General features: G+C 35.4%; 4 protein-coding genes across 8 annotated transcripts; 2 read left to right on the forward strand and 2 right to left on the reverse strand.

Annotated features, from left to right (window-relative positions):
• Window positions 1-1,025: 1,025 nt before the first annotated feature.
• On the forward strand, window positions 1,026-6,012 carry LOC121238660. Of its 4 annotated transcripts, XM_041135630.1 has the most exons (6): window positions 1,576-2,036; window positions 2,157-2,418; window positions 2,527-2,738; window positions 3,057-3,324; window positions 4,242-4,556; window positions 5,972-6,012. In XM_041135630.1, exons 1-5 carry the CDS (start codon window positions 2,029-2,031, stop codon window positions 4,536-4,538), a joined length of 1,047 nt encoding a protein of 348 aa, XP_040991564.1. In that variant the 5' UTR covers window positions 1,576-2,028; the 3' UTR covers window positions 4,539-4,556; window positions 5,972-6,012. The 4 variants fall into 4 exon arrangements, with proteins under 4 accessions (XP_040991565.1, XP_040991566.1, XP_040991564.1 ...); XM_041135631.1 differs by lacking the exons at window positions 1,576-2,036; window positions 5,972-6,012 and adding an exon at window positions 1,026-1,223 and having other exon boundaries at window positions 4,242-4,651; XM_041135632.1 differs by lacking the exons at window positions 1,576-2,036; window positions 5,972-6,012 and adding an exon at window positions 1,244-1,458 and having other exon boundaries at window positions 4,242-4,651.
• Window positions 1,503-23,951, reverse strand: LOC121238667 (ribonuclease H2 subunit A). 2 transcript variants are annotated; one of them, XM_041135641.1, is made up of 9 exons: window positions 23,728-23,951; window positions 23,526-23,597; window positions 22,474-22,597; window positions 22,307-22,394; window positions 22,041-22,178; window positions 21,859-21,946; window positions 21,639-21,759; window positions 19,916-20,127; window positions 1,503-1,535 (listed from the first exon to the last, which is right to left on the reverse strand). In XM_041135641.1, the coding sequence occupies exons 1-8, from the start codon at window positions 23,810-23,812 to the stop codon at window positions 19,950-19,952; spliced, it is 894 nt and encodes a 297-aa protein (XP_040991575.1). In that variant the 5' UTR covers window positions 23,813-23,951; the 3' UTR covers window positions 1,503-1,535; window positions 19,916-19,949. The 2 variants fall into 2 exon arrangements, with proteins under 2 accessions (XP_040991575.1, XP_040991574.1); XM_041135640.1 differs by lacking the exon at window positions 1,503-1,535 and having other exon boundaries at window positions 19,765-20,127.
• LOC121238652 (diphosphomevalonate decarboxylase MVD2, peroxisomal) lies at window positions 6,017-22,921 on the reverse strand. Its single transcript, XM_041135617.1, has 11 exons — window positions 22,918-22,921; window positions 11,899-12,250; window positions 11,062-11,260; window positions 9,216-9,279; window positions 9,008-9,071; window positions 8,830-8,910; window positions 8,340-8,426; window positions 7,778-7,935; window positions 7,632-7,680; window positions 6,753-6,877; window positions 6,017-6,546 (listed from the first exon to the last, which is right to left on the reverse strand). The coding sequence occupies exons 2-11, from the start codon at window positions 12,112-12,114 to the stop codon at window positions 6,324-6,326; spliced, it is 1,266 nt and encodes a 421-aa protein (XP_040991551.1). The 5' UTR covers window positions 12,115-12,250; window positions 22,918-22,921; the 3' UTR covers window positions 6,017-6,323.
• LOC121238684 lies at window positions 17,267-19,067 on the forward strand. The gene is made up of 2 exons (XM_041135664.1): window positions 17,267-17,468; window positions 18,695-19,067. The coding sequence occupies exons 1-2, from the start codon at window positions 17,297-17,299 to the stop codon at window positions 19,051-19,053; spliced, it is 531 nt and encodes a 176-aa protein (XP_040991598.1). The 5' UTR covers window positions 17,267-17,296; the 3' UTR covers window positions 19,054-19,067.
• Window positions 23,952-24,256: the final 305 nt, after the last annotated feature.

Below are 24,256 nucleotides of genomic sequence, written 5' to 3' on the forward strand. Positions count from 1 at the left end.
AGACTTTGTTAAACTATGTTGGAAAAGGTTTCTTTCTTGATAACCTTACCATGCTGTGAGACCAAAGTGCCACCAATCTTTGATAAAAGGGTACGCAGAATCTAGAAGGAAGTGATCGCATCAGCCCAACCACCACACCTAATTCTTTTATTGACTAATAGCATAAGTGGTACAATTGTACAAGTCGGTGACGTAGATTGTCCCACTTTTAACATGTTTGAAGACCAAATTTAATGTGCCCGTAACCTAACATATAGACTTTCGAAAGATAAGAAGTTTAAAACTGCAAGGCACTGATCAATACGAGTAATGAAAGGCACTGACGCTGAGGTTTACGTTTAGATAGATGTGATGAAATTAGATAGAATGGATTGGGATAAAAATTAAATAAAGTATTATTTTTAATATTATTATTATTTTAAAATTTAAAAAAATTTAGTTGTTTATTATATTTTATGTAAAAATTTAAAAAAAATTATAAAAATGACTCAATAAGATAAAATAAAACACTTTTTCAATCCAATTAGGGAAAGTTTATATTAATTGTGACTCTGTGTTTCAGTTGTATTAAGCTTTAGGCTCGTCTGGTTTAACAGACCATTTCATCTCAACATTCAAATATAATTTAAGCATAAAAACTTTTCAATTTTTTTATCTATTTATTACAACTTTTACATACTTTTAAACAAAACATAAAAAACAATTCAATTTTTTCCAATTTTAAAATAAAGAATTTTTTTAATATTATCTTTATTTTGAGACTTAAAAAAATTGAATCGTTTATTATATTTTGTAAGAAAATTTAAAAAAATTTATAATAATAAAATTAGATAAAATAAAACCGTTTTTATAGATCTAAATCTTGGGTTCAAAATAAAAGTTTAACTATGAAATAGGTGAACCAAAATGGTAAATTTACTTAAATTTGGTAAATTTTAATATATAATAAAATAGATATTGATTTAATATACTTTTTATTTTATTTTTTAATTAACAACACAAAATTTTTTACAAAGACTTCGATCGAGTGACTAGAACTGCTATGGTGGGGTGCCCTGTGTAGTGTGTTCCTACTTTTTGTTCATCGTATTCTTGCACGTTCATGTAATCTCTGGGAGCGAACACAAAGCTGCTTCAGCTCAACGGCTCATTCCAATCTATCTCTCTCTCTCTCTCTCTCTCTCTCTCTCTCTAATAGCACCGGTGACAGCAACTTTTGTTAGGTATGGTACGGCGTTAGTTAGACCAACAAAGGAATCACTTCATTTCCTTTATGTTCAAGAATTACGGTGACATAACCCGGATTTTGTTTTTTCCTTCTCTAAGCTGTGTTTCCAATTCTGAGACTGCTCGATGTGTATGTTAACATAGGGTTTTAATCTCATCTGATTGAAACTTGTTTCCATGCATTGTTTGCTTTAGCGTAAGACTGGTACAAGTTTGGGCCGGGTTCGGAAGATGAATATTCAGTCTCCACTTTCTGCTCCATGATACTCTTATATTGTGTTGCATAATTGCTAATTGAATATAGGAAGTTAATCTTCCTTTTTTGTATCAATGGAACATGAGTTAAGTCAGCATTGTTTCTCTTTGCATTTGAAATACTCTTTCAGCAGTAAGTACTTCATACAATTTTCAAGTAAAATAGAGCATATAGCTTCCCCTTGGTCTTATTTGTGATGAATCTTTTTCTATCATTCTCACTCTCTTGTAATGACTAGTTCAATAATAAAAGAACATGAATGGCGTGAATTGATGAAGTCAAATTTGCCCTTTTTATGTATGAGTTGTCTCATGTATGGGGGGAGAGAGAGAGAGAGAGAGAGGATTCAGTGAAATTTGATCCAAATTCTTTTAAAATTCACAGATACGTATGCAAAGAGATGAAAAATTTTCAATTTCTTGATATGCGGTAGGTTCCTCTCCGTGTTAATGCTCGTAGATAGCAGCCAATTCTAAAGGTATCTGATATATGCTCTTACTTACGATGTTAATTTTTCACTGTGTTCTGCTTTTCATTCATCCCAAATGAAAAGGTAACTGAAAACCCCGTAATTTTTCTTCTAAACTGTCGAGCATCCTTTAAGAAAGCCAGTTTTCCTCTCAAGTAACTCTACTGCATTCAGAAATATCATTTTCTTTTTTCATAAATTCAGGATGTTGAAAAGAATTACAGTGGTTTTGTTGATTGGGCTGCTGGCATGGGCATATCAAGCCACCTACCCTCCGCCTCCCAGCATTTGTGGCTCCCCAGGCGGCCCTCTGGTAACAGCACCTAGAATAAAGCTCAGGGATGGAAGGCATCTGGCCTACAAGGAGCATGGAGTGTCAAAAGAAGTTGCCAAATATAAGATTATCTTTATTCATGGCTTCGGCTCTACTAGACATGATACAGTGATTACAGCAAACCTCCCTCCGGTACTGAAATCCTTTAAGATTGAACTTCTAAATCTCATCATTTCTACATAGAATTTAGTTGTCAATATGAGTTTACTAATCCGACCTCATGGTGGAAATAATTTTCAGGAATTTATAGAAGGACTGGGACTCTACATTGTGTCTTTTGACAGACCAGGCTATGGAGAAAGTGATCCAGATCCAAAAAGATCAGTGAAAAGTTTGGCTTTAGATATAGCAGAGCTAGCCGATCAGTTGGGATTTGGATCCAAATTTTATGTAATTGGGCAGTCTATGGGCGGCCAGGCGGTTTGGGGCTGCCTCAAGTACATTCCTCATAGGTAACCAGCAAAATGACTAATCCAAACAAAATTAAAGCCAAACATATGATATTTTGTTCATGGATAGCATGTATGTAAAATAAAGAAATTGAGAATGAATATGAATATGAAAGAGAGAGCAAAAGCCTCTTGAGAAGAAATCATACCCTTGATCTGTTGAGAAGCTGGAATTTTGTGAAGCTAGTATGATCAAGTATTGTTTCTTCCTTAAAACTTTAAAAAACATTGTTTCCTGATGTATATAATATGTATAGATTGCTGAGTCCTTTCTGCATCATCTCACTCCAAGTTAGTCATCCTGTATTGTTTTGGTGATAGGCTAGCAGGAGCAACATTGTTGGCTCCGGTTGTGAACTACTGGTGGCAAGGCTTTCCTTCCAACTTGTCTACAGAGGCTTACAACAAACAACCACCTCAGGACCAGTGGACCCTTCGAGTTGCTCACTACATACCATGGCTAACCTACTGGTGGAACACTCAGCAGTGGTTCCCTGCATCCAGTGTCGCATCCGGCAAACTTGATATATTTTCTCGCCAAGATCTAGAAATACTTTCCAAGTTTGCTGGGAGGGAGAATCCGCACAAGGTATTTTTTTTTTTTTTATACTACTAATTTTTCAAAACTAAGTTATTGGCCTCAATAAGTACATGGGGATGAACAATAATTAACTGCCTGTGAGCAGTATAAGAAGAACCAAGTTGGCCAGCTACCGTATTAACATATCCCTTGCATACTCCTTGTAGTATACATAAAGGGTTAAATCTTATACTACATAGTTATCATAAATTTGAGCAGTTAATAGGACATAATTGGGTCCAAACCCATAGGTTTAAGTTTTGAGTTGAGGTGATATCCCAAAATGTTTGTATTCAAGAACCCCAGGGGAAGTCTACCATACAGATTCACAATTGTGAGCTAATGTTGAGCTCTTGGTGATGTGTAAAGACTTCCGTTCCATGGGGAGTATCGCGATGTAGCGATAAACTCGTAAGGAGAGATTTGTATATAGAAATGTGAGTAAAAAAAATTGAGATGTAATTTAATATAATAAGGTGCACAAACATAGATCTAAGCTTTTGGGTTGGTATGGTATTCAAATATATTACATTATGGTAAAACTGGAAGACTCCCCTGGTATTCATTTTTCTAACCGTATGAACAAACATAGATCTAAGCTTTTGGGTTGGTATGGTATTCAAATATATTACATTATGGTAAAACTGGAAGACTCCCCTGGTATTCATTTTTCTAACCGTATGACTCAACAGACATGTTTGAAACACTAGATTCTTCTGTAAAGATGTTTCGGTATATAAAAAAAAGCATCTACCATTAGGATGTGGTTAGGAAATGCAATCATCAGTCTTGTGAAAAGAAATTTCTTCGTCAAAAAGTTTTGAGACATAATTATTATTGTGAATGTTGACCAGGACACAAGATAAATCACTTTCTTCATGTGTTCTTAATTTATGTTGGATTTTTTTTTTTCTTTATTCTTGCAGGCACAGGTCAAGCAACAAGGAGAATTTGAGTCCATCCATCGTGACATGATGATTGGATTTGGGAGTTGGGAGTTCAGTCCTGTGGATCTCGAAAACCCTTTTCCAAATAATGAAGGCTCAATTCATCTATGGCACGGCGATGAAGATGCTCTTGTGCCAGTCACTCTGCAACGCTATATTGCTAAAAAACTTCCATGGATTCAATACCATGAGTTACCTGGTGCTGGACACCTATTTCCAGTTGCTATAGGAGTGAGCGAAGCTATTATTGAGGCGCTTCTGTTGGGTCAGAAGTAGCCTCAACAACTCTTTTTCTTTTTTTTTTCTTCTTCTTCTTTTTCCGACCCCTCTTGCTTTTAATTTATTTTCCATTTTATGTCTTATGACACCATGTGGCTCTTCATATCAAACCTCTCTAATATCTATATTTTTCCACATATCAAGTAAAAGATCTTAACGTAATTCAGAAAAAAATTCAGAGTCGTTGGATTTTGATCTGAAAAAATTATCCTTAGGTTTATATATATATACACACACACACACACACACACACACACACACACACACACACACACACACACACACACACACACACACAAGAGTGCCCCAAGCATGGCTCTCATTAATAAAATTCTTGTTTACCTATTAAAAAGAAATTTGATCAATGAGAAAGAGAGGGTCCCTCTCTACCTTGTCGGAAGCTTGCAACGGAGGATGGGCATCCCCCTCCTCCACGGCCCTTCCACTGCTCCACACAGCACGTGCAGGAAGGGAGGGTGGTTTTATTTTATTTTTGTTTGTTGATTTTTGAAAGACACCAATATGACAAATGACAAATGCCAAATGTCGAAACTTATAGCTAGTTTGGGAACACAAGTATTATTAGATATTATCAGATATTTCATTCCCAAACATCATTCAAACACGAAATATTTTTTAATTTCAATACTTCAACTTTTTCATCTAATCATTACAACTTTTCAAAACTCTCAAACAAAGTGTAATGCTACATATACTTATAAGACTCATTTTGTCAATTTTGTTTTTAAATTCAAATTTTCAGCATATCAATAACTGATATGTGGAGAAATAAATTTTTTATAAATTTTTCTTAAGTACAAATAGCATTTTTTTCCAAACAAAATACAAAAAATAATACAATTTTTTAAAAAATATATTAAAAAATTATATCCAAACAATTTTTTAACTTTATTCAATTTTTTCTCTCATTTCTCAAAACTCAATAAAACTTCTTTAATCAAATCATTTCATTACTGTTAACAGATATTCTATTCTTTAATTGTCCAATCGAGTCCTTATAAACTTGGGGCGCTTTTTGGTAAGAATCAAAGCAAAGGATTATATAGGCAAGTGACTAAAAAATCAAAAGAACAAAAAATGTGAACCTCCGTACAGTGGGGTAAGGTAGGGCTTAATTAAAAACAAGAAATAAATCGATTCAATCCCAGTCAGAACAGTTCAGTTCTTCCAATGTGACTCAGACAATATTATATGAATGTCCCCTTAGGAAATCCCAGCCAGAAGATTTTCTTGGCAGCCTCTTGCAGGATTCACTTGGATGACTTTTCACCTTTGAGAGAGAGAAAATATAGTGTATCCAGATACACATACAGTCCAAAGGTTATCAGCTAATATTCCAAAGGCAAAAACTATAGTTTTGGATATGTGCTTAAAGAAAAGGAAATTAGAGTGACAAACTGTAACTTCCTTTTTTTTTTTTTTTTTTTTACCTTTTATTTTCCCATGAGCGAACCGAAAGCAAAAAGGATATAACTCTTTATTCAAACAATTACTGAGGGGACTGATCCAACAGTGACAAGCCTCCTAAGTTACAGCTGAAATCTCAGAAGGCAATACACAACTTATTTGTAACCATGTCAAAAGGACTAACATAAACCTTAGAAAATTATCCAGAACGAGAAAAATAAATTACAAGTGACATATTCAGTCATTTTAAAGTGACCGCAGTCACCCTCTAAAAGACATCAGATTGATGAAGATACTCTCCAGCCCTTTGAGACAATGAAAGGATTAAGCATAGGAAAATAGCATACTCCGAACTTACTTGGGAAGCCCGTTTTCGGGGTTGAGAAGAGCCTGATTTTTATTAGAAAGCAAAACTGGACCTCTCCCAGGTCTCGTGCAGATAAAATAACTAACATCCCCCTTGTTTTTCTGGGATGGAATGCCATCCTTAATTTCTGGAGGTGGCGGCAAACCTTCCACATCCTTTATCCCCTCAAGCCCAGCATCTTGTAAAATGGACTTATCACCAAGAATGTAACTGAAAGATAAGCAAAAGAAACAAGGAGAAAAAAAAAAGTACCATCAGAAAAGTTGCCAAGGGGTTGGCTGCCATACAAAAATAAAAATGTCTGAATTTTTTTATGATGAATAAAAATTTATGAAATTTTCACTAGGAGAATGAATTCATATCGCATCAATCCTAATGCAATGCTATATCGTAGGTGTAAAATCCAAAGACATTACTTGTTCAGATCTGTATCTGAATTTGGAGGGAAGTAGAAGAGCAGCCTCTGAAGTAAAAGGGTAGCAGCCTTTCTATCACGAGCAATCATCACTGCATTCGGGCCAGCATCAAAAGTATATGCCACCTGTCGGGTTTTTCACAGTCATATTCAATCTAGGCAAAATAACAAAGTTCCAAGAGGCAAGGCAGTCTATGGTTTATGTATTATCGGTTTCAACAGACGCAAATTAAAAAAACCAATCTAATCACTGACCGATTGTTGGATAAAATGATGAACAGTATAATGCAATCAAGGCTGGGAAGCAGTTTAGCAATCATGAAGCCAAAGCCAAATTCTACACTGTGAAGTTGAGAGGGTTTTATGACTGCTTTCGAAAAATGAAAAAAAGGGATCACAATATTCCAAGGCTTTGTGCTTTTAAGAGAAATTGCAGGAAAAACTTACCCTATAAAAAATAATTCATAGTTTAGATTTTTCCCAATACATGAAATTTTAAATTTTAGAAAGGTCTTAAAAGATATTGTTTCAATGACTAAAATTTTGAAAACTTCTTGGAAACTGCACTTCTAATGTCTAATCTAGAAGCTTCAACTTTGTCAATCATGTGTATTAGAGGCCAGAACAAATCCTCTTTTATCATTACATAAGGTATAGAACCCTTGCAAGCCATAATGCCGAATTATAAAGAAACTTTCTTCATCTATAACCCTTTTCCATTTTTGCTTCTTTTTTTCTTGTGTGCCAGAAATTATTTTCCATCAAATACTAAAAAAAATCGTTCACAAAGCAATATTCAACCTGGGAACCTAGGTCCAATCTGTTTCTAAATACAATCACAAAGGTTTCCAGGAAAGAAATAGGAGAAATAAAATCAAACCTGAGGCGTTCCTTCAGATCGATTCCATTTTTCGACAATACTGATTATCCTGAAAAATAATTATTTCATTAGCTAATGCTGCTGCTCAATGAAAAAATAAAGACATAATCAAGGCAATATAACCAAAAATCTAAGGCAGAACTTGCCTATGGGATGTATCATTCATGTAGAATATTGGGGGAGATGTGTCCAGGCAAACAGCGTGAAACTGGTTGCTATCAGCACAGGTCAATTGTGCAAAAGATGTGAAGTCACGATTTTTTATGGCTTCTTCCATTTTTAGTATGCGTTTTGGTACTATTTCCTGTTACAGTCCGAAAAGACGAGAACATCATACACAAAAGTACAATCCAATTTCAACCATATGAGAGAGTCGAATAATAATGGAACTTAAAAGACATGCCCTTGAAGAAAAGAAGAGAGGGAAAGAGGCAGAGCAGGAAGAGATGTGAAACACTTTTTGTTATAAAGTAGATATGATGTATCATATGAAACCACATCAGTTTATAAACTTGTTTTTCAAAGATTCATGTAGATCTAGCACTTCTCGTTAGTTTATAAAGGAAAATATGAGTTGATCCTAAAATTGATCTCATAGAAGACACGACAACTAACCCTATCTTATTTTCCAAAACCATACAAAACCCACCAATTTTATATCACCGTAGGCAGTGGCCACTATTTGGAAGATAAGATGAATGAAAATACCTTTGCTCTATGTTTTAAAAGCAAACTTGTTTCAACAGTTTCACGCATTCCAGTTGTGCTACTCGTTTCCTTCTGCCTTGAACTTACCTAAAATAAAAATAAATAAATTGAGATTGAATCAACAAAACAACCAGGAATAGTATGAGCAATTAAACATCAGATACTCATCAGGCAGCTTAGCATACACATCACACCACACTAATAACCAATGACGATTATGATGATACTACAGTCTAGCATATATATTCAGATGAACGTCATAATGATCATTCAGCAAGCGCACATTAGACGATAAAAATATCTTTCATCATACTTTGTATACCTCTTGTGTGCATGGCTCTCCATCACACCCCCCCCCCCCCCCCCCCAAAAAAAAAAAAAAGGGCAATTCTTAAAGAAGTCGAACTTATACATCGGAACATAAATTTGTCTACTGCTCAAATTCACCACAAACCTCATTCACAGTGAAGAATAAAGTGGAGAAACGTACCACAGCAACAATAATAACAAGATCATCCCAGTGTTTCTCATCTGCAAGTTGAACTGCAAGGCTGTCCCTTCCATCCTCATCCTTAACAAATTAATATATAAAGGATCAAAACTAAATGCTAAAAAAAATTGCTTTCTTAACAGAGAGCACCTAAATAAACATGAGAAAATGAACATACTTTTCCCATGATCCACTTGACAAACCCACCATATAAGCTGCGACAAGCACTGCCCGAGCCTTGCCTGTATTAGTTAAAAAGAAACAAACAAACATCATTGCCAATTTTAACAATTATTCTAGGGTCCCTCCTTATAGAGGTACTAGACATTCAGTCTCAGCAACTAAAATCCTTAAGATTGGACATGTATTAGCAATGAAAGAGATACCTTGCAATAGCAGAGAGCTTGCTTTGATCTTCTTTCACATTCATTAACTTCGCAAGGGAAAAAACTGCAAATAAAAAGAATAATTGCATGCACTTAGGGTTGGCAATATGTTCTCTAATATATGATTTTTAAACCAGCTAATTTAAAGCTGAAGTACCCAAGGATAGATTTCTCCAAGCAGATGCAGAATATCCTAACTTCATAGTACAAATACGTACTTCAATCTTTAATTGGATATATGCACTATAGGTGGCCATATATTCCATATATTTAATAATAACAAACAAGAACACCCACAGTATGCTTGTCATTCCATTGGCAGATGTATGTAGGAATTAGATTAGGAATAGCTATTATGAGGTAATTTTCCATAATCTGCCCACTTTTCAAGTTCCATTATAATCAAGCTAAAAAAGATTGAGGTTGGTTGTAAAATAATAAAATAGCAAAAGATATACTATTTTTTTTTGGATTCTTTGTATACTAAGATATACAAGTCCAAGTTCAAACATGTGTATGGAAAACACCAACTTAAGTTCAGTATCAGAGGACCAGTTCTATTGAGTTATTTTGCACCAAGAAAAAGTATTGGCATCAGCCATTGTTTGACATCAGCCAAAACACACCCTACGTGGCTTTAAGTGAAATGACCAAAAACTCCCTACAACAAAACCCACATTCCGCACGTTCCCTCTCATTTCACCCATTTCAAATTATTTTTACTTCCACTCTCCTCCCGTGTCACCCGTCGCCCATCCTCCCCCCCCCCCCCCTTGCCCATCCTCTCCACCCACCCCCACCCCCGCATCGCCCATTATCTCCCCCATCTCCCCCGCGTCGCCCATCCTCTACAGGATTTGAAAGAGGTGGTCATAGGGAGGCTATGGTGGAGCTGGTGGTGCCGTCGATTGTTGAGGTGGCGGCATGGTGGTCCGGTGGTGTAGATTTGGCCATGAGGGAGAGAGGACCCATGAGGGAAAGGGCATGTGAGGGAGAGGGGAAGGTCGGTGTGGGCTGGGGAAGGAGGGTATGGCTGAGGGGTGGAGGTCGGCATGCTCGTGGGTGGCGACGCACGGCTGTAGGTGGCGGAATGTGAGCCGCAAAATGGGGAAACTGTGTAGAGAGAGAGGGCATGCGTGCGAGGGAAGAGGGAGGAGCTATGGGCCTCGGGCTGGGGGAGGAGGAAGGGCTAGGTGGTGGTGGTGGTCGGTGGCTGTGGCGGATCTGGGTTGTAACGGGGACACGCATGAGAAGAGAGAAATGGGAAGGGGGGAGGGGGAGGGGCTGCAAGGACTGGTTTTAAGGAAGAACAAAAAAAAAACACACACACACACACAGCAGCCACGTAGGGTGTGCACCGCTACACTGGCTGATCCCTATCAAAACTCTTTGCACCAAACACATGTTAACCCATTTGAAAAGTAACCGTGAGAGAATCACCAGAATTTGATGATACAAAATGTATAACTTGGCTGTCTACAATATGATAAAAGAAACTTTGAACTGAATTTTAATATTTAAAAGTCATGGTAGAATAGTTTGGATTTCTTAAAAATCATGCAATTAATAGACTGATTGATAAAAACATGCAGAGTCGAGATTTTAATGAGGCTCTACTAAAGAAGTAGACATGTACTGTCAATAGGCCGAAACCACATCTATATCAAGAGAGGAAAGAAAAAATCTTTTGATGTCATTAGTTGCTGTAGAGAGGAAAACCGATTCAATGATCATTCATATTGCAGGGATGAGACAGATTAATGCTCAAAAGTAAAGGCCTGAACCACTAACGCATTTTAAGAAAACAACACAATATGAAAAGAAAATTGGGGCAACTAGATCATACCAAGACAAGCAAGCCCAGCCGCTGAGGAGGCTAACCCAGCAGCAGTAGGGAAATTGTTGTAAGAAGCAATATGTAAGTGCAGTTTTTCCCAATCCTTCTTTGCAATTTTGATACCGTTTTCCTTATCCTCGACATCACTAGCACGACTGCGAATTTCCCTCAGACAACTTTGGAACCTGCCGCTGGAAAGGGAAATCTCCTACACTAACCAACAGAAACAAAAGACACCAGGAATTAACTTCAAAAGTCAAAGGATCACGGTATTTAGGATAAAAAGAATGACGAGAAGGACTAATTCGATGTTTCATTTCCGCTAGAGGTAAAGGTCTTGTTTTGTAAATCTGAAATAGTAATGCATTTCCATGCTTCAATCAGGTTAATGATCAAAATTACGATTTATTTTTTCCCCATACATCATCAATCACTATAATTATAGATGTGTCTCTCTCTTCGTTTCTTTAATTAGGTCCTTCATAACGGCCACCCAGAAACATCTATACGTTTGCGTGAAGCCAAATCTGAATTTTCGGTTCTTGAAGCTAATCAATTATATGAAGCCGAATCCAGTCAACTCCAATATTCACCGATTCAAAAATCATTATTAATAGACACCGAATAATTTAAGCGTTCCAAATTCCAATCTCTTTGCCTCCCCGACACTTACTCTTTGAACAAACGGTCCATTATGGTATCAAACAAAGCAGTTTGACTAAAGAAACAAAATTTTCTATTATTCTTTCACCCCGCTTTCTCAGCAGCCAAACACATCTTAGTTCCGAGGGAATTGAGAAAGAGCCAAAAAAGGCAGATAAAAAACTTTCTTTCTACTAGACTTACCTTGCCATTGAGCCACATGCGGTCGCGGTCAAAGGAGGGGCTGACGGCGACGGTGGTGATGGTGCAGAGGTGATCGGGATCAAGCGTGACGCTGATGCTATCATTAACGGGAAGGATTAGGGTCTCGTCCCTCTTTCCCCAGTACTTAATCACCGCTATGTTCGTCGGGGTCTGCGCCGTCACCATATGCACCCATTTCTCAGCCTCAACCGCCATTTTCGCAAAAGCAAATTGAGCGAAATCAGATTGAATATGAATATGAATCTGAGAGCAATGTGAGAGAGTGGTGGAAGGGTATATCGCCTTATATGACAAGTAAATAGAGAGAGCGGGAGGACAAAAGGAAGAATAGCTCTCTCTCTCTCTCTCTCTCTCTCTCTCTCTCTCCTCTTCAAATTGTCATGGTTGAACTTTTTGGGGTTGGAATTTTGGGGAAGGTGGGACCCATCGCCGTGCTTGAAGTTGAATTCTTGTTCTTGTTTCGTGTGTGTGTGTGTGTGTATATATTAAAATAACGAGTTAGGAGAGATCCGCCGGAGGCTCGGAGCCACCATCAATGGAGCTTCATTTATGGAGCGTTTTTAGAGAGGAGGTTTTCAATGAAATGGTGGAATCCTGGATCAAGGACATCCCAACCTAACAAAGAGCCACTGTCGTACTTTTGGTGTAAATGCAGAGTTTCACGAGGAATGGCGTACGCCGACTGGACCCCAAGTATTTTGATTGAGTTTCTGCGTTTGACCCAATACATATCTTTTCGATTATTTCGAGGTTTTCATACCTAAACTCAAATGAAAAATCATAACTTATTTATTTATTATTTATTTTATATTTAATTTTTTTATTAATTTTATATTTTATTTAATAATTAAAAAAGTAACTATTAATAAAATTATATATTTTTAAAATTTTTTTAATAGTTAAAGATGTTAAAAAATATTTTAAAAAAATGATAAAAAAAATAAAAACTTTAAATAAACTATAAATAATAAATGAGTAGTAATAGAATAGTAACTCTATCACTATCCAACTCAAATAACACAACTCTTTTAGGTTGACCCATTTTATTTTCAATTTTCCGGCTTGCTTTGTATAAAAATATCGCGTATAATTGTCTTTAATAATTTTGAGAAATAGTTTTGAATTGCATTTTCAGTAATTTTGGTTATATTCATGAAAGTGATTGATTACATTGAAAAGATACTTTTAATTGCATTTTATTTTTGTTGATGAAAGTGGTGAAATATACTTAAAATATAATGGATATTGACAACGATGTTCCTATTGTCATTTTAAATTAAAAAAAAAAAAAAAATCTTAACATCAATACCTTTCAATTCCATGGCAATCTTATTACATAAGAAATGATGTGGCACTGAAATATATATATATATATATATATATATATATATAACAAAAAACAAAAACAAACGCTAGAATCATTTTCCTTACAAATCTTGCCATATTTTTTTTATGGCTAGTATTACCTGACAAAAATATGAATCCATGCTTTGGTATCATCATAGGAAATAAGCAAACGGACAATACTCGAAGTAGATAATCAATGCATGCAATGAAATTCCAACTTGCATGGGTTTCATGGGATTTCCATATTTGTTGCATGAAAATTTTTTTTATTAGTCACTATTCACTATCCCACATTTTACATCCTATGAAAATGTTACAGGTGTAGAGTGTGAAAATAAATAACAACTGATGCATAATATTCCTCTTGTTGCATTTACGTGAATTATTCAATGGAAGCATATTGATGAAAGTCAAGCTCACATACTACTGCTAATTTTCTTTCTCACTTTTAGTACAAAGTAATGGAAAGAAAAGATAACAGATTATATTTATAAGTCGGTATGTACAGCACATCATTTAATAATAGGATATAATTTACAAGAATTTAAATTTAAATTTCTCTTAAAAATCAAATATCAAGTTACTCTATTTTGTCATCTTGTATCTTTTTAGTGGCCATGTGAAAGGAACATTGGATGGTTGGTGGATGACAAGATATATAAACCAATGTGTTGCACAATTTTCTCAGTTTGCAATAATGATAGTTCTCACACGAGTTTCACAGTCACCCCACAAGAATGATAGTTCTCTCACGAGTCAATTGAATCCCACCTACTTTTTTTATTTTTTTATTTATTTTTTGGGTCCAGTCAATTTATAGCGGCCAAGCCCTCCAAAATGGGCTAGTATCATTTCTTTAGTTTACATTGACTATAGCTCCCAAAAAACTTAACAATTTCATTTTATTTTTTTAAGCAAATTAATTAAATAAGAATGTACCTAATCTTTCTATAAGGTGAGAGGAGCACGAGGAGGCTGCAAGTAAATTAATATCCTTAATTTAGTGGTCTTTGCAGTTCAATTAGTTACATCTCTACCAGTCGTAAGTTTTGAATGATAGTTAATTCCTTGAGCTTTTAAGTAGATTTACCAAGAAAAAATGGTTAATAATGACCATTTTATTTCAAATATTTTCTACAGAACAATTTATATGACATTTCATATAATAAGGATAATGGTAAGTGATGTATAGAATTTCACATTACTTAGAAAATAGAAGTTTCTATTCTTTATAAGGTTTTAATGGGACTCTAATTATATTATTAACTAGTCATTTTGAAGTTTAGGTCATATGATTTGGGCGTTACAAATAGTATCAGAGAATATCACAACTAGAAATGTGGGACTTGAGCCATGCCACCTATGATGGATTAGCCCAACGAGGAAGTCGAGAATTGAAAGTGGGAGATTGTGACACCTCATATGATAAGGATAAGAGTAAGTGGTGTATGAGATCTCACATTGTTTAGGAAGTAGAAGTTCTTGCTCTTTATAAGATTCTAATGGAGCTCCAATTATATCAGTAACTAATCTTTTTGGAGTATAGGCGATATGATTTAGACCTTCCATTGGGATTATACAATTTGTCAACAAAAATTACTTATTTTCAATTATTTACCCAAACAAAACCTTAAAAGTTATCCTGAAAATATTATCCGATGTTGTTAGTACTCTAATATATTGCTGTGAAAGTCATTAATATTTTTATGTAAAACATATATTTTTAAGAAGAAAAAAAACAAAAGAACGAACACGTGATTCACCATTACTCCACAAATGATTTGCTTCTGATTAACAAAACCAAAACTATTTGCTTCTGATTAACAAAACCGAGAAACAAAAACATGCTACAAGAAAAAGCCTTTTTTACGGCCAAAAATAGGGCGAGAAATTTTTGGACGCAAGAGACCACAATTTTCTGTAGCCGCATTCTTGTTCTGGCGACTGAGAAATTCACCATAAAAAAAGATATTTTGCTGCGATTTTGGGCCGCCACAAATAAGTCCGCCTACACAAGAACGGAAATCACGGGTTATTTCTTTTTGCAGCGACATGTGTATCGCAGCATCAAGTCATAAGCCACCAAAAAGATTGAAAAATGTTTATACCTCGCATGGAATCTATTAATTCCGACGAAATATCTTCACGGCAAAATATATTATCTGCGACGAAATCCAAAGGTCACCGCAATTGATCAACTCAAACGTTTTATTTTCAACAAATTTTCCACAAAAGAATTTCTATTAGGGAAAATGTTTTGCGGGGAAAAGTATGCCCTTTGCTTCACAATACCTCACCGCAAATGGCCGCCAGATTTTTTGTAGTGACACCAAATAATACATTATATATAATATTAATTACTGGCCATGCATGATGCAAATGAAAGATCAACATCCTAATTCCACACGATCTAAAAATATATTAACACATTGATCATGATGCATGTTCAACCATTTACATAATTAATCTCGTTTCAAATCAACATCATTGCATGTACGTATATATATCTAAAATCCTAACACTCATCAATTGTACATGTCCCATTTCATTTCCCTTGACTCTCATACGATGTATTTTAAAAGAGGAATATTTTATTTATAAAAAAAATTATATAAAAATAAATCTGCAAAATAATATTATAATTTGAAGTACTATATTATCAATAGAAAGAACATTCAAGATAGCCAACTTTTGCATGTTGCAACGTGGGTACGTGTACGTAACCGATTACAAATCATGACTCTATGGCAACCTACGTACGCGCGCGCGAGCGCTCCTATTATAGTTTTGTAACTGTTGCTGCGATCTATAAAGTTTGTTTGAATAATGAGATGAGATTATTTGAGATGAGTTAAGATGATTTATAAATAATAATGAGATTATTAATTAAAATTAGATGAAATGAAATAATTTGTAAATAACCCGTTACTTCTCACTTCTGTATCCAAACCTACCCTTAATTTGCCTAATATCTCTGACTTCTTGTGATGCTGATCTTCTTCGTTTCTACCAAGTTTGGCGGAGATTCTGCATGTAGATATATGCTGTCTAAATTCATCTCAATCCTTCTGTTCAAAGCATATTTATGATGGTTAAGCACGCACGCAAGTACTTTCCATACTTGTACTTTATCAAATAACAATATAATTAGCTAAAAGATGGTCAGAACAACGAATCTGATCTTTGCAATAAAACACTTATACAGATCATTTCTCTATATATTTTGATCAGGCTTTGGCACATTGTATCAACTTAACTTTTTGGGCTGACAGAATAGATTCCTCATCCGAATCGGGCTGCTTCCTTTGGGCATCGTCCTCCTTAAACAGGTATGAAAAAGCTACAAGGTGTGGGGTGTATAACATTCCTTTTTATTCCATCTATACTCAAAACATCATGAATGAGTTCCTTTTTCAATATTTCTATCTGTCTTTCCATTTAAAACAAAAAAACAAAAACAAAAAACGATTCTTTGTCCCGATCGTACTTCATGTGTCACATGTCATGTCGCTTGGTAAGGTACATACATAGCAAGGATGCATGTCATGATCCGGAAATTGTAGTGTACTGCTCGATCCTCTTGGAAAATCTGTTCTCTCAAGAAATGAAATTGAATACTTCTGTAATCCGTTAATCAGAAGTATCATGACTCCTAATAATATTTATGTAAACAAATGATGAGAGAATTATATATTTATCCTCGTGAAACCGGTCATGGAGGAGGACTGTGATTCAGAGACTACATACAGTATGGTGACACCAGTTTCATAAACAAGATTAATGCTCTTTTGTGGACCAGAAAGGAAAGTGGGTTCGATTTTCAGCCACAATAAGAGGCAAACCATTGTCCAAAGTGGTCCTTTTTCTTTTCTATGATCATTATTGGGGCATATACTATTGTCACTATCTTTTCTGTCGAATGATATCATCACCTCCGAGTTAAAAGATAAAGTCTCTCTCATCTTCTCTACTTTACTCATATATACCTCCTCTATAAAAGATAGTTCAATAGAACTACTTTATTATATGGATGCACATACAAACAGAGAGGATTTCGAGGATACAGTTCAGAAGCTCTATGTATGTATTGCTAGGAGGAAGGCAGATGGGTAGTATAGAAAAAGGGTTGTTTCTCATATTCTTCTCTTACCTATGTATTTGTTCAACTTCATCCCCTCTTTGGAAGGTCTTGCTTTCTTCAGGTACTGTACTAACCCTTTATCTTTGTTATCTGTTTCTCAAATTTTTCTCATAACTTTGTATTTTTGCACCTTCATCTTCTCTTCAGAAGGCAGTATGCCCCCCTGTATTATATTTTTAAGTTGTTTTTAGTTCGAGTTCTCTTTAGACGGGCTTTTCAACCAGTAATTCCTAACATCCTTGCTTCTCAGGCACTGAACTTTTGAGACTTATATGATCCATACTTACCAATAACAGAAGTTATAATTCTTTTGCTACAATCCCATGTTCAAAGTGCAGTCAACAATGGATCAAATCGGAGATTGCAAGGACATGACACTCAGAAGAAGAAACTACACGATCAAAGTAGAATTCATGCTGCTAGTTTAGATGTGATTGATTTAAGAGAATCACATACTGAAATAGTTAAATGTAATTAAGATTATTAGCTCCTTTAGTTCATGAAACAATAGCACATGACAAGGTTAACCTGAGACCTTCCACTTTACAAGAGACTAGCCTTTTGGCAAAAAGACTCAAGGGTATCAAAACTAGATTTCTTCTTAATTAGGACATAACATAAATGAAACTTTGAATCTCTCAAGTGGCAAAAAATTCCTGTCTCCACATTGAAAAGGGATTATTATACAGCTGTAGAAAATTCCTATGGTACTACAACAGGGATTCATATATTTTACGTCGAACCATTCGGTGGCAGTAAGAAGCTTAGAATTAGTTGATTAAGATGTTTTAAGGTTCCCATGCATTCATCATATATAAAGAGCAGAGGATATGAATCTGTTGATTAAGATGTTTCAAGGTTCCCATACATTCATCATATATAAAGAGCAGAGGATATCATGCACAAAATGAAGAGAACCTTATTCCTACTGCTGTCTGTACTCTATACTTGAAGAGGGAGCACCCACCGAAACCTGATTAGATCTCTTCTGCATCATACGCTGTTTCTGCCATTGGTTTGCTATCACTTGCGTTCTTTTTAGCATCAGTGAAGATTAGTAGGAGAGACTCGGTTCAATATTAGATTAATACTTTGAGAATGGACCGCGTTGATCTTGTCCTGGCTTGACGAATTTGGCAGAGACATCTAACCTAAGATTGGATTACTTAATAATCCAGCATCAGCATTTAGCATCAACTAACTTAATCCTCGCAGATTGCTAACACTTGGATTAAAAAACTCGACATAACAAAAACCATGTCTTGATTCCTAATGTCGCATTTGCAGTTCCTCTGCAGGAAACTCACTTGGGAGCAAAGTTTGCTAGCAGGTACGGCAGCGGTTCTGTTGCTGAAAGTGGTGGGAGTGGTATAAAACATAACAGGAAGATTGAAGGTGCCCATGGTCATGGAGCTACTAGTGGTGTTGGATCCAATGGCAATGGTGAGAATGGAAATAATGGTGGTACGAAATCACCTAATACGCAAGGAGGTACAGCTACCATCCCAGTATATGCGGCCGGTGCTGCCAATAACCGACACCACAACCATCATCGTGGGTCTGGCAACCGCAACCGGAACTCCCTAGGACTTTCAATCTTGGTTGCAAACACCTTGGCCGCTCTCCTTGCAGGTTTATATTACTAACATCGGGAAACAAATATGTTGCTTTTTACCGTTCATAAAGGTTGTCTGTTGTGGGACAACCCTTATGAATTCAGAGATGAGTTAGGATGATTTGTAAATAGTAAAATAAAAGTTGAATTATTTATTATATTTTGTGTGAGAATTTAAGAAAGTTGTAATAATGAGATGAGATGAATTGAAATGAATTGAGGTGTGTTTTAAATGCAAACAAGAAGCTTGATACATTCATACATTATTTTGCATTTGCGTAGCTTAGATTAATTTGTCGGTGGGTGGAAAATGAAGATCTTTCAAGATAATCTTAAACGTATAAATCCAGTAAGAAAAAAATCCGAAAAAAAAAAAAAAAAGGCAGGATGATTTTGGAAATGATGAAAGGACGACGATTAAAAGATATAACATTTTTTTCAATAGAAGAATTGAAACCGAGAATGAATATGAGCAGAACCAAGTAGTCCTGCTGCTCTATTTATGTTTTAAAATTTCAACTCGTCATATGCTCACATTATCATAGGAAGCACTCTTTCGGTGAATGGCAGGCTCTTGTAATTAAGCCATTAAAACTAAAACTGAGCCTTCTCCGAGGACCTATAAAGAATTATGCGTGAAAGTGTGTATGCATCTGATATAATCCATGGCTCAAAAACAATCTGAAACACTTTTTTTCTAACTGCATCAGTTATGGTGATGCATGAATAATTTATAAGATAGGCAACCTCAATATATCATTTTCCATAATCTTTCAATCAAATTCTTCAACGTGAACCCCACTTCATTAGTGTACATCTACCAAGGCTGGAATCCCACATCTACAATCATTATACATGCTAAAGTGAAATTCCATATGGAGGAATAATATAAGATAGTTACTTGAACTTGTAGAAAACTGGGACAAGTCAGAAATGAACGACTTGCTCAAGTTTGCGAGCCTGGAAAAACTTGCAGCGTCCCTTTCCACTCGATTCAATTTCTTCACTCTTCCTCTTGGATGGGGTGAAACCAACATTGCTTAATTTCAATTGCCGCTTGCCATGACTACTTCCAGAGCCTTCTTCGTCCATTTTATCAGATTCCCTACAAGAAGATCAAAGAGCTGATATAAATAAAATTGACATAAAGGATTATGAGGGGGGAAAGGGCAAATAGGAATGGATGCTGATAACGCGCACACACACATCACATCAGCACATAACTAAGATGTTCACAGCAAATATATGGATGTGTCATGTTACAGAGGTACATCCCTCTTCAATGGAAAGTGGTTCAAGTTTTCCACTCAATTTGATTTTGTCATAAAGAGCTGAGAAAGAAAAAAAAAATCCAATGGCTAGTTCAGAAGGAGCCCCTCGAAGTCACACACAAATCCACAACTGAAAAAGAAAATAAAATTGACCTTTACCAAGAAAGACTACCCCAAGCATCTGCTCTGAACATAAATTGATGCCATATAGTCATGCTACCACACTAATATATCCTATAGTGTTATGACCCACCTTACCTTTTTTTTCAATGAGTTTTTTACTACTGTGTCTCTTCTTTTTTTTATTGGCACCGGGTGTCTAGGAACAAAGTCCCGACTAATCCCAGGGGTGCATAGGCTCTCAATAAGGAATTTTCTGTAAGAGCACCTAAAGTAAAACAAGAGGAAAAACCCCAGTCTGAACTACTCTGCCTCCTCCAAATTAGAATGAAAATCTTATATTGGGGAATAAATCAGATAACATCAAAGCACCTCTTTTTTTTTTTTTTTTTTTTTTTTTTTTTTTTTTTTTTTTTTATTTTTATCAGTACATCAAAGCACCACTTCAAACAGCATAAGGTGCGTATTTACTTCTAACCAGTCTTCGAATTCGAGTATAAAAATCAAATAAAACAAAAGTTGGAGATATTTTTCTTTTGATAAGTAATTGAAGATTCTATTAACAAAATGCAAAAGGAATAGCCCAGGTACAAGAGTGAAGTTGAAGATATTATGAAATGAATTAACTAAATTCCTCATTCAATTGAAGGTATCATATAAAAAATTCCAATACTCCCAAGGCAATGTTATTAGTTACCAACATATGATAAAGTTGCTGCCTAAAACTGTATTCCCCTATTTTTTTTTTTTTTTTTTTTTTGGCATCAAGTGATATTTGAGATTCCATGCGTGACAAAATTCCAAAATACACCTAGTTTGGCTCAACTCAATGAAGGCATATGTCTGAAATTTAGTTCAGAGCTTAGCCAGAGAAAAATATAGAGGTACTATTTTAATGTATTGCTATCCTCATTCACTATCCATATGGGATGCTTGAGGTACTAAATCTATTGATTAAATCTTTTATAACACATTTTCTGGGAGGTAGTTACAATCATATCATTATTCGACGGGCTATTATAGTATCAATATTTCATGTATGCTCAAGATTATAGGCAACCATGTAGTGGAATGTATATGGACATTGAAAAATAGAGTATATATAAGCCAGGCATGTTTTCAATATGAACTGACACTTCTTTTTTTTTTTTCCCCTGATAAGAAATCAATATGACACTAAAAACTGAAATAGGAATTGCCAAGAGAACGTGAAATGAGGACCGACCATAAGACTTCCGCCATGTCCTTCAAGTAGGGAGTGCATGTACCCCAACTAAAACGAACCAGCGATGGGAATCCAAAAATCAAGTGTTTGTGATGTTCCAACCAGGCCTTGGTTTCAGGATCTATAAAAATAAAACATAACCAGACACCTCGTAAATAGAATAACCATATAATATTTACAAACTTACAGCATAGGAAAAAGAGAAGAAAGAAGTTTTCACCTCCAGGGTATCCAGAACCAAAGTTCCTGTGAGTGTTATCTGCTGTTTCATCAAGCACCCATTCCCGCAAGGCTCTGTCTCTTGTGACCTGCATGCATGGTCAAATGAAAGATAAACTTAGATATGGCGCGTAAAAAGTTCTTAAAAAATGGAGGCAATTTGGAGAAGGGGGAGTTAATAACCTTTGCAACTATGCTTGCTCCACTCACAACTGGATAAAGACTATCAGCCTTCTTCGCAACCACAAATTTGATAGCAGGAAACCTTTGAGACAATTTTGTTCTGTACTTCTCAGGATCACCCACTGTATCCAGGTAAACCTGAATAATATGGAATAGTAGATATTTCTTTTGAAAATGGCAACCTCCTTTGAAAAGTTATGTATAATGTATACAGCATCCAGCCTAATGCTAACAATGAATCTCAAATAATTTGCAAAGACTTTTACCTCAGTTAGGAGAACTCCCATGTTTAGAACCCGATTGATGAGGCCAATTGCAGAGTCATGTGATATTTCATTAAGATTTATCTTATTTCTGTTGATAACAAGAGGAAATCAGTAGAAACAGCAAACTACAAAAATAGCAGATGCAGATTCTTAAATTTTTTACTGACCTCTTTAACATTTTGGCCGAGAGCTCCTTTGGATCTATGACATCCACATCCCAACCAATTGAGTCATCAGCCTTTAAATTCTCAAACAACTCCTCCCTCTTCTCTTCTTTTAGTGTCTTTGAATCTGCAGAGAACAGAACACCTCGTCATTGAGTCGGTCATGTGATTTCTGAGACCATATTGTACAAGAAAGCAGCTCATAGCAGACAGTGTGAACTATATCATCCTTTGAACTACAAAGGTAAAAGTCAGAAGTCCAAGGAGCTACTCCTCCCCTTTAAGATAGCACCATGAGCAGCCGATAACAAGGCCCTTTCAGACCAAATAGTCATATTTCCAGGTAATTATGTTGCTTTCTATAGCAATATATTAGTTTTCTCTGAGTATTAAAAATAAAAAATTCAAATTTTCTTTTTGTAAGTATTGTACGACAGCTTGGCTTACTGGCTTTGTTTAGTTTGCCATTATGACTATAAATAGACAGTTTGGTGTTTAAGAAATTTAAGGAGGGGAAAAAGGAAAGAAGAAAAGCAGAAAAAGAATATGAAATCAGCTAAGCCATATTTTTTATATATAGTCGAGTGTTTATTCTTAAACTTCAAGGTTGAAATGACGTTCAATGTTAAATGAGATATCTTTGTCCTCTCAAAAGACTAATATGCTTGATTCACTTTGAAAACAGAGATATATCTAAAGAAATTACCAGACACTCTCCTAAAGAGGCACAAAAAACTTATATGAAATTTCTATGCTAGCAAATATCAAGAGAATTAATGGTTTTTGGTCCACTTATGTATTAAATAATACAACTTTATTAAGAATGTCATAGGCCTACTTCGACTTCACGGCACTTCCTTAAATAAATGATAAAAACAATGCTTTATATGGAGGCTAGTAACCGTTTGATTTTATTTGTTGTTTTAGTTATTAGCTTAATAAAATGAGGACATATAAAAAAAAACCCATCAAACATACAAAGTTCCATCAATTAAGAGTTAGCATTATTCCACAAAAGTTACAAATGAATAGAGAAAAGCTATTTGAAGCTGAACCTGCAAAGTTCAAGGCGGAAAGAGTTTTCTGATAGGAGCGAGCACAGTACAAGCAGCCGTACACCATAGGTCCTGAAACAAATATATGTATGTATAATGAAAAACAAGAACAAAGTTTACAGAAACCAGAAATTTCGATTAAAAAACTAAGGAAAAAAAAAAGTAAAAAAAACAAAAAAAAAAAAAAAACAAAAGAGAAGACCTAAAACAGGGCCTCGTCCAGCTTCATCGATGCCCATTATGCAAGGCTTCGACGCCCATTTGGGCAGAGTAGCATCCGATCCCATTCTCTCTCTCGGATCAGTCGCCACCCACCCGCTCACAAAGAGAGCATTTTCGGTTTCCCGCCAGAAAAAGGGCAGCAAACGTTTAGGTTTTCGCTGCGGGGGTTGCGCTCGGATCCTGCCCGGCTGCCCGGATTGTGTACTAATAAATAAAGTTTCACTCCCACTTATATATTACAAAACGAACATAAACATTATCAGACGTCCGATTGTGCAGGTGTATGTTGAGGTAAATAATCTAAGAAATATATTTATACCTTAAAAGAATAGATTAATATTTGGTCTATGAGAGATATTTTGGAATAAAAAATTTATTTATAAACTGGTGTAGATAATACACTTAATAAAGTATTTACAAGAAATCATTTGATTTTAAAAAATAAAATTTAAAATTTGAATATTACAAATTAAATTTTATTATGTAAGTGATATGGTCATGCGCATGAA

The sequence above is a fragment of the Juglans microcarpa x Juglans regia genome, chromosome 7D (assembly GCF_004785595.1).
Source record: "Juglans microcarpa x Juglans regia isolate MS1-56 chromosome 7D, Jm3101_v1.0, whole genome shotgun sequence".
In the NCBI taxonomy this organism is placed as follows: Eukaryota; Viridiplantae; Streptophyta; class Magnoliopsida; order Fagales; family Juglandaceae; genus Juglans; species Juglans microcarpa x Juglans regia.

What these genes read in the sequence shown, in the direction of transcription:
- LOC121238652 (XM_041135617.1), bottom strand. Translation starts at nt 12,114, where the DNA reads ATGGCGGTTGAGGCTGAGAAATGGGTGCATATGGTGACGGCGCAGACC. An exon ending in GGCTGGGCTTGCTTGTCTTG is followed by an intron (nt 9,280 to 11,061) that starts GTATGATCTAGT and finishes TTTTATTTGCAG; the next exon opens with TTTTTTCCCTTGCGAAGTTA. An exon ending in TTTTAAAACATAGAGCAAAG is followed by an intron (nt 7,936 to 8,339) that starts GTATTTTCATTC and finishes GGACTGTAACAG; the next exon opens with GAAATAGTACCAAAACGCAT.
- LOC121238660 (XM_041135630.1), top strand. An exon ending in TTACAGCAAACCTCCCTCCG is followed by an intron (nt 2,419 to 2,526) that starts GTACTGAAATCC and finishes AATAATTTTCAG; the next exon opens with GAATTTATAGAAGGACTGGG. An exon ending in CTCAAGTACATTCCTCATAG is followed by an intron (nt 2,739 to 3,056) that starts GTAACCAGCAAA and finishes TTTTGGTGATAG; the next exon opens with GCTAGCAGGAGCAACATTGT.
- LOC121238684 (XM_041135664.1), top strand. Translation starts at nt 17,297, where the DNA reads ATGCACATACAAACAGAGAGGATTTCGAGGATACAGTTCAGAAGCTCT. An exon ending in GAAGGTCTTGCTTTCTTCAG is followed by an intron (nt 17,469 to 18,694) that starts GTACTGTACTAA and finishes TCGCATTTGCAG; the next exon opens with TTCCTCTGCAGGAAACTCAC.
- LOC121238667 (XM_041135641.1), bottom strand. Translation starts at nt 23,812, where the DNA reads ATGGGATCGGATGCTACTCTGCCCAAATGGGCGTCGAAGCCTTGCATA. An exon ending in TCGGCCAAAATGTTAAAGAG is followed by an intron (nt 22,395 to 22,473) that starts GTCAGTAAAAAA and finishes TGTTATCAACAG; the next exon opens with AAATAAGATAAATCTTAATG. An exon ending in GAGCAAGCATAGTTGCAAAG is followed by an intron (nt 21,947 to 22,040) that starts GTTATTAACTCC and finishes CCATGCATGCAG; the next exon opens with GTCACAAGAGACAGAGCCTT.